The sequence below is a fragment of the Drosophila suzukii genome (genome assembly GCF_043229965.1).
Source record: "Drosophila suzukii chromosome 2 unlocalized genomic scaffold, CBGP_Dsuzu_IsoJpt1.0 scf_2c, whole genome shotgun sequence".
NCBI lineage: Eukaryota > Metazoa > Arthropoda > Insecta > Diptera > Drosophilidae > Drosophila > Drosophila suzukii.
Genome location: NW_027255896.1, coordinates 3,625,510 through 3,634,071, shown reverse-complemented (window position 1 = coordinate 3,634,071; position 8,562 = coordinate 3,625,510). Strand labels below are relative to the sequence as shown.

Genomic DNA, 8,562 nt, shown 5'->3' with positions numbered 1-8,562 from the left:
CATCTGTTTCAAGAAGCCGGGAGGATAGGGACAAAAAACTATTTCCGAAGGCGCAAGAGCGCCAACAGGCCAATCCTCATGCTAATCCGCAACCAAGATTCAAATCTTAAATGGATTTACTTAGAATTTGCACAGACATAGAATAAAATCACCAGCGACGCGAACGAAACAGTTCTCTTAATCAATTTAAGGACCGAATATTAAAAGTATTGATTTAGGCCGATTTTTGAAACGGTAATATTGGGAGTCTGGTTCGAGTCTACAGGCAAAAATTCGTGAACAGTAGTGTCAATAGGCCATAAAGATTCAAAGCTTCTGATAGGAAACAGTCTGGTAGAAAAATCTTAAATAATAAAATTTTACGCGCGTGGTTAAAATTAAATTTTTTTATAATATAATTATCAGGGGTAGCATTTAACGCGGAGCACAGATGACTTTTGACGGCACCCGGCGTAGTACCAGGTGACAAGCGAGACACAAATATAGCTTTCCGAAGTTTGACTGAGCGCAATGGTAGTTCAGATTGGTGAGCAACAGACATTAACGGCAACTCATCGAGATTCGGAACATTTGCAGAAGCGTTGGTACTCCAGCAGTTCCAGACGGGGGGCAAGGTAAAACTTCCGTAAATGGCGGCGGTGCGGAAAAAGAGGTGCAATGAGCAGCATCGGTTACTTCGGTATGAATCCAGTGGAGTCAGCAATTTCAGGAACGTTAGCAGTAGTTTTAAGAGCTGTATCTGGGTCATCTTTGTTTGAGGCGTTAAGTAATAATGGTTCAGAAATATTGCTAGTGGAGTGGAAGTGTTCAACGGCGTACTAGGTTCGGAGGGAGGTGCATTGTCGGCAATAAAATCAACGTTGAGTTGATTATTAAGAAATTTTCGTCTGGGGGATTCGCTTAGAAGTGTGAGGCCCAGAAATGTAGATTCAGCGGAACCATATATCTTAGTGAGGACACTTAATTGAGACCGAACCTTTTGAAACCCAGATCTCGTTTGCATCATAAAAGTTCTCATTTCTGAGGTAATGTTTTGGCATGAAGAACAAGCCCAGTAGTATTGGCTGCGTTTCCAAACAATATCACGGATTCTACTGTTATGACCGCCACCACCATATTTAATATGTGACCAGTTATTACACAGCCAGGACATCAAGAAATTCTCACCTGAGAGGAAGCCGCTAAACTTGCTTTTCTTGGCTCAGCAAAGTTGAGATATTTCAGTAACAGTTGAAGAGTAATTGATACTTAATAAGGAAGCAAGCAGCGAGAACGGATGCGATAGCAGTAGAGCGATAGGTCCAGCGGCGATCTGTCCAGTGCAGAGAGATGCAGAAAGGAGACAGGGAGAGAGCGTAATATGCAGGCGATGTTCTGAGCCCGATTTCGTTTTCGACAAATGTATAAAAGGTATAAAAAGCGACACCATTTGGTTTTTTCATATTTTCTTTTGTCATTTTTCTGTTATACAGTTTGCCAAAGTGGTTTTAAAATGTCCTGTTCATAATCTTAAGGCATACCCGGAAAAACCTGCATAAATTTTTTATGGAAATTAAGCTGCCCTATCCAAGACCCCAATTTTTTCCTATTCCGCTTTGTCCATTGAGACGTCATGGCCTCCACATATTTCTGTCTCTCTCTCTCTCTCTCTCTAGCATATGGAAATAGCCATAAGTGCGACCGCATACTAACAAAGTGCCACATGTACTATTTAAAAGGCATTTTTAAAAAGGCGTTAAATTGAATTAAGAAAATGGGAGAATAAATCAAATCCAGTTGGAAAACTAATGAAAATAAGAATAATGAAAACATGATATGCGTACGTGTGTGTATACATATACTTGTATGCTTTTGCAGCTGACGGGGATAATGAGATTTGTTTAAATACACATTGTTATAATACTCACTGTTATGCTTTAACAGGTTTAAAACATTTCATTCAAAGGCCACAACTAATATCATATTACAAACATATTTTGTTATTCTCGAACTGAAATCGCATTCCTATGTTTAAACTAAAACGAATGTTTAAGAAATAGTTTCACCGATTTTCCTCACAACTGTCGTTTTCATTTTCTATACCAAGTAACAAAGGAACCCGTAAAAATATGGAAAATAGTTCCTGCAGGTAAAACGGCATGACATAAAAATCTTGAAAAAAACAGATTCGTCTCAAATTGAGAAAAGAGGGAAAATAAAATACAAAAACTGGTTATCAACAGGAATTTTTCCCTTAAGCCTAGTACTAACATCGACGAAAGCCGCGGGCTAACCATAGGAGTGAGCGACAGGATAGCACGTGGCTAAAGCTTTTCGTCGGGTCTGTTTTTTACCGCGGTACTCAGATGAGCTAAGGAAATACCAGAAAAAATAACAGATCTAGCGAGTGAAGCATAAAGCCTAGTACTCAGATCGGCTAAGAGTTTCACTAGTCGAAAAATCTTATTCTTTGCAGTGTGACCGAAGTTTTCAGAGTTCATCCGCAAAGCAAATAGCATGGTCTTACGTCAATCAGCTGGGTTTGTTGACAAACAAAAATCAAAAAAAATGAAAATTTAAAAGTTACAAAATGTGGAAGACCAAGGACTCAAGCTTTACCTTTGCAGTAGGCATGGCGATGTGCATTGCCGCAGCAGAGCAGGAGGAGGCGGAAAAAAGGACACAGAGGCGGAAATATTGGGTGAGCCCGTATCTCAAGGAACGCTCGTTTAAAGGCCGCTATGCTTCAGACGTAAGTAATATTGTTGAAAAATAAAGAAATACTCTTCCACCTATGAGCATTTTCTTCTATTTTAAAGTTTCAGAACTTGGTTAACACCCCATCCATGTTCTTCGAGAACTTTCACATGCCGGAAAGCAGCTTCAACGCACTCTTTGGATTGGTGGAGCAACACCTTATCCCCAAAAGGAACACCCGGCCAGATGCCATACCGCTAAAAGCGAAGTTGGCCATCGTTTTGGAGTAAATATAATATATATACATATATGTCTAGACTTTGATACCATTATTGTATTTTAATATTGTGATTTAATATTCCTTTGTTAGATTTCTTGCTTCTGGAGATCTGCAACGCCATGTTGGATCCACTTATCGGATCAGCAAGCAACATTTCGGTGTCATCCTCGACCAGGTTTGCACAGCAATTTGGACTGCGTTGCAAGGGGAATTTCCGAAGTGGACCACCGATAACATGCTGAGGTGGGCGAAAGACTTTGAAGACGAATGGAACTTTCCAAACTGTCTTGGTGCCGTCGACGGGAAGCATGTGGCGATAAAGGCCCCCACTAATAGCGGAAGCCTTTTTTACAATTATAAGGTATGTACTTTTAAATTTCAAAGAAAATTTAATAAGTAAATCTATTCTAATGTAGGGATTTCATTCGATTGTGCTTATGGCAATCTGCGACGCTCACTACCGATTCACTTACATAGAAGCCGGTGCGCTTTTTGAACGCTTTTTCGCACAGTACTCTTGGAAAACGCCTACTTCTGGATGAGCTGCCGTTTCCAGAGGACAAAGTGATAAACGGGAACCGAACTCCCTACTTCATAATCGGCGATGATGCGTTTCCCCTTCATAAGCGCATTATGAAGCCATACAGTGGAAAGGACCTGCATCGAAAGGAGCGCATTTTCAACTATAGGCTGAGTCGTGCTCGCCGTTGCGAATTGAGAATGCATTTGGAATTTTTAGTGCACGGTGGATGGCTGTGCAACGCACTTTGCTGAGTAACCCGAGCAAGTCTCAGAAAGTTATAGCAGCCTGTTGTGCCCTGCATAATTTTTTGATGCGGAAAAATCCTACAACTTACACGTTGCACGAAGTACCGAGCAACGTGCTTGTCGACCTGCGAGCCTGCCGACGAGGTCGCCCCCAAGATTTCAGCAAGGAAGTTCGAAGCAACTTGATGGAATATCTATACGGTAGTGCTGGGTATTCTCAAGTACCTTGGCAAGTCGAGTCTGCTGGTGTATGAAGAAAATAAAATAAAAATTATTGAAATGTTCAACAAATGTTTTATTAATCTAAATTAGTAATATAGGGATTCTTTTTCGTCCCACAGAAGCTGTGTCATCTTCTTCTCCACCCTGGCAGCATCTTCCAGACGCATGGCGTTCAGCTCCCCGTCCCAATAGGTCAATATGGGCCTTGATAGAGTGGTGTTGGCCCGCTGATGCTGAAGGAATTCCCCCAGCATGTTACACATGGCCACGGCTGGTGAGCCATCACCATTCAGCTTTCGCTTCTTTGGGGGTGGCTGTTTTCTTCCTCCCTATGAAAGTAAAAGTAAAACCATATAAATGTTACAAAATCAAACACGAGTAGAGCAACTTACGTAGGTATATAATTCCTCGGGTACCTCATCCTCTAGCACGGCCTCCAGCTCCGCTTCAGCTGCAGAATAGCTGATGGTGGTGGAGTCCAGTGTCCAGTCTTCAATAGAGATCTCGTCTAAGATCCCACTACTGGTGGTTCTGCTATAATTGAAATGATTAGTAAAACGTAACCAAATTCATTTGGCCAGAACCTACCTTCTTTGCGAAGACACGTCCGGCAAGAAGTCCATGTACGGAGCGAATTCCCACTCGGCACACTCCTTTCCGCTGGGCTTCTCCACTAGATCTCCTCCAGCACTTCCACTCTTCTGCTTCCTGACCTTGTTGTGGTACTTAAGGCTGTCCCGCAGGGACTTCCAAGCCAGCTTGCAACCATTATCTATGTATATTAAGTATATTTTATACACTTATGTTCACAAATATTTAATAATGCCAAATTATAACCTACAATCTTTGTCCATGACTAGCGCAATCTCCTCCCAGGTTCTCTTTATAAACACAGCATGGAAATGCTTTTTGTGGGTCAAGTCCCACAACACTGGGCGCTCCTCCACAGCTTGTATTAAGCGCACTTTTTCTTCAGAAGTAAACTCCTGAAGGCGTTTTTGGCGTGGTTTTTGAGTTTTTTTTCCATTTTTGAATTTCGGTTTCCACCCGCTTCTGCACCAACACAGCCAAAGATCAAATTTCTTATTCTTTGGGCCGCGGCTAACGGCGTTCATCGAAAATTCACTCGAGAAATCTGGTATTTTTTCTGGTATTTCCTTAGCTCATCTGAGTACCGCGCTGAAAAACAGACCCGACGAAAAGCTTTAGCCGCGTATTTGCCTCTCGCTCACTCCTATGGTTAGCTCGCGGTTTTCGTCGATCTGAGTACTAGGCTTAAAGAATAAGAAATTTTATCTTTGGCGGTGGAATAGAAGGAAACACCAAAAAACGACTGCAGGAGGTCAGTGCAGATGAAAAATGACTCCTATTCCCAGCTGTTGCATCCCTGCAGTTCTACAATTGAGTATAAGCGCCTAATCATCACGAAGTCGACTGCGACGTCGGCAGAGCAGCCAGCGGAGCCGGCAGAGCTGTGCGCAACGGTGGCAAAGAGACGGGTCGGGGTCCGCACAGAGAACGCACAAAATGTACTTTTGGGCTCTTCTGCCGCTGGAAAAATGCGGGTGAAGGCAAGGAGGCCCAGCCATTAAAATATCTCGACTTTTGTGCACCCTTGCCTTTTAAACAATGCGACATTCGTAAATGTAAATACAACCAATTAAAATAATTGGTGGGGCTTTAAAATACTTGAATTTCTTTTAAAAAAAAGTATATGTGTTATTAATATTATTTATTAATTAGTGAAGTTTTCAAAATATATTTTTTTATAACGATTTGCAGAGTCGGATATGTCTATAAATGTCCTGCTTGTATGTGCAATGGAAGGGGCATAGACCGAACGGGACATGCCAAAAAACAGAACAACAACGGATTAGCGGAACCGTTGTTGTTGTTCTGGAAGTCACGCGCATTTTTTCGTCTTTTTCACTTGCGTTTACATTATGTAGAAGTTAACTAACTCAGCCGGGCGACGGCATTAACCGATCGCCCAAAAGTCCGCTCCGGCCAAACTGCTGACACAGCGTCTGGCCGGAAGCTTATGTACAGCCGGCAAGCACTGCCCATTGGAGTGGCCGCTATGAAGTTCAACTATTACTGTGTTTATGCGATGCCGAATTCACGCTTTCATTTCGCGATTTCAGCCGATTCGTGTGTGCATAAACGCCATTTCGTGAATTCGGCAACACACGAAAGTTGACTATGAATTCAACCTGAAAGCGTGAAATGGTCAAAATTAAACTCCGGTAACTCTATATAATTATCGGAGTTGTCAGATCGATATAAATACATAAATACACCTTACATTTAACAAATTTATTGTTCATTCAGTGCCAATGGAAACTAGTTTTCATCTTTTTTTTGAACGGTAAAAAAATGTTATACTGGCTTGCACACACTTTATCTTTAATACAAGCAAGATTATTTCATGCTAATCGAAAAAAAAAAACCGGTTTTATAATCGCTAACACTTTTTTCCACCGGTCCGGCATCTCTGTCAGCTGAGAGCAAATTTTATTTCACGCTTTTAAGAAATCATGAAATCCTTAGCATAAACATAGTATATGTTAGCTTTAAGATTCAGTTCATTTTCAACATTCAAAGAACAAAGAACACAAGTTCATTCTGAAATAACTCCGGCAACAGCCGTATAACTTCTTATTACTTAAACACTGACTGAGTCTTTAGGCCATCAGCGAACGGAGGGCAGTTACCCTTCCAGCGTAATCAGTAGATCTTCAGTAGATGAGAAGCTAATCAACCGACTACCGGCAGCTAATCGAGAGCTGCTGCGAAGGAAGCTGGACAAATATCACTTCCAGAGATCACATAAATTTTGACCATCGGCCAACCGGCTACTGATTGAGGACTGCAGCGCGGGACTCTTCTGCAGCTACCCCCATACTAAACCTAATTGGCGCCCACCGTGAATTACTCATTGATATAAAATTGCGAAACCATGTAAGTGAGCCCCTCATACATATATTTTCCCGGCATCTGCATTTGTTAAATATTTAAATACATACACTGCCAGAATATTTTCTGCAGCTCCGTATTAAAGTTGCGTTTGAACATTTTTATTAATTAACATACTCTTTAATTGTTTGACAATTTAATTGGTCTTATCACATGTGATATTGTAAATGTTTATCGTTGTATGTTGTTTGCATTATTTAAATTTTTAAAATAAATATCTTAGTGCCAAACATTATTGCCCATATATCCACCAGACTTATTAAATATCCTAGACTAGGCGCAAAGGCGCTGCTGGAAAATAAATTAATTTTGCATTTATTGAATTATTTTTTGGGCGACTGTCACTGTATCATTTAAATTATGTGCGTTTAATTCACCCTTTATATGTAGTTGTTTTTTTTTTGCTTGCACCGAAATTCTTTGTGTTAGCTTCGCAACAATCTTGGGTTTGTCTTTTTGTCGCTCCCCACTCCACTACAACACTCGAACTCGACACCCCGACGTTTGTATTCCAATTTTGTTAGCTTCGCTTTTTTGTCCATCAGAGCGGCAGCTTAGCCACCACGTAAATGTAAATACAACCAATTAAAATAATTGGTGGGGCTTTAAAATACTTGAATTTCTTTTAAAAAAAAGTATATGTGTTATTAATATTATTTATTAATTAGTGAAGTTTTCAAAATATATTTTTTTATAACTATTTGCAGAGTCGGATATGTCTATAAATGTCCTGCTTGTATGTGCAATGGAAGGGGCATTGACCGAACGGGACATGCCAAAAAACAGAACAACAACGGATTAGCGGAACCGTTGTTGTTGTTCTGGAAGTCACGCGCATTTTTTCGTCTTTTTCACTTGCGTTTACATTATGTAGAAGTTAACTAACTCAGCCGGGCGACGGCATTAACCGATCGCCCAAAAGTCCGCTCCGGCCAAACTGCTGACACAGCGTCTGGCCGGAAGCTTATGTACAGCCGGCAAGCACTGCCCATTGGAGTGGCCGCTATGAAGTTCAACTATTACTGTGTTTATGCGATGCCGAATTCACGCTTTCATTTCGCGATTTCAGCCGATTCGTGTGTGCATAAACGCCATTTCGTGAATTCGGCAACACACGAAAGTTGACTATGAATTCAACCTGAAAGCGTGAAACGGTCAAAATTAAACTCCGGTAACTCTATATAATTATCGGAGTTGTCAGATCGATATAAATACATAAATACACCTTACATTTAACAAATTTATTGTTCATTCAGTGCCAATGGAAACTAGTTTTCATCTTTTTTTTGAACGGTAAAAAAATGTTATACTGGCTTGCACACACTTTATCTTTAATACAAGCAAGATTATTTCATGCTAATCGAAAAAAAAAAACCGGTTTTATAATCGCTAACACTTTTTTCCACCGGTCCGGCATCTCTGTCAGCTGAGATTGATAAAAAGCATGAATTCGGCTGTGTCGCATAAACAGGAGCAAATTTTATTTCACGCTTTTAAGAAATCATGAAATCCTTAGCATAAACATAGTATATGTTAGCTTTAAGATTCAGTTCATTTTCAACATTCAAAGAACAAAGAACACAAGTTCATTCTGAAATAACTCCGGCAACAGCCGTATAACTTCTTATTACTTAAACACT

At 40.6% G+C, this 8,562-nt stretch overlaps 2 protein-coding genes across 9 annotated transcripts; one reads left to right on the top strand and one right to left on the bottom strand.

The window, feature by feature from the left end:
• The first annotated feature begins 541 nt into the window (after positions 1–541).
• LOC139354092 (putative nuclease HARBI1) lies at positions 542–3,978 on the top strand. 7 transcript variants are annotated; one of them, XM_070998358.1, is made up of 6 exons: positions 648–679; positions 2,456–2,519; positions 2,607–2,731; positions 2,799–2,962; positions 3,047–3,317; positions 3,434–3,978. In XM_070998358.1, exons 3-6 carry the CDS (start codon positions 2,612–2,614, stop codon positions 3,728–3,730), a joined length of 852 nt encoding a protein of 283 aa, XP_070854459.1. In that variant the 5' UTR covers positions 648–679; positions 2,456–2,519; positions 2,607–2,611; the 3' UTR covers positions 3,731–3,978. The 7 variants fall into 7 exon arrangements, with proteins under 7 accessions (XP_070854457.1, XP_070854456.1, XP_070854459.1 ...); XM_070998356.1 differs by lacking the exon at positions 2,456–2,519 and having other exon boundaries at positions 542–679; XM_070998355.1 differs by having other exon boundaries at positions 585–679; positions 2,456–2,731; positions 3,434–3,977.
• Positions 3,979–3,995: 17 nt separating this feature from the next.
• On the bottom strand, positions 3,996–5,307 carry LOC108014610 (uncharacterized). 2 transcript variants are annotated; one of them, XM_017080773.4, is made up of 4 exons: positions 4,788–5,307; positions 4,535–4,718; positions 4,339–4,480; positions 3,996–4,275 (listed from the first exon to the last, which is right to left on the bottom strand). In XM_017080773.4, the coding sequence occupies exons 1-4, from the start codon at positions 5,059–5,061 to the stop codon at positions 4,033–4,035; spliced, it is 843 nt and encodes a 280-aa protein (XP_016936262.3). In that variant the 5' UTR covers positions 5,062–5,307; the 3' UTR covers positions 3,996–4,032. The 2 variants fall into 2 exon arrangements, with proteins under 2 accessions (XP_016936262.3, XP_016936263.3); XM_017080774.4 differs by having other exon boundaries at positions 4,339–4,477; positions 4,788–5,298.
• Between the last annotated feature and the right edge of the window lie 3,255 nt (positions 5,308–8,562).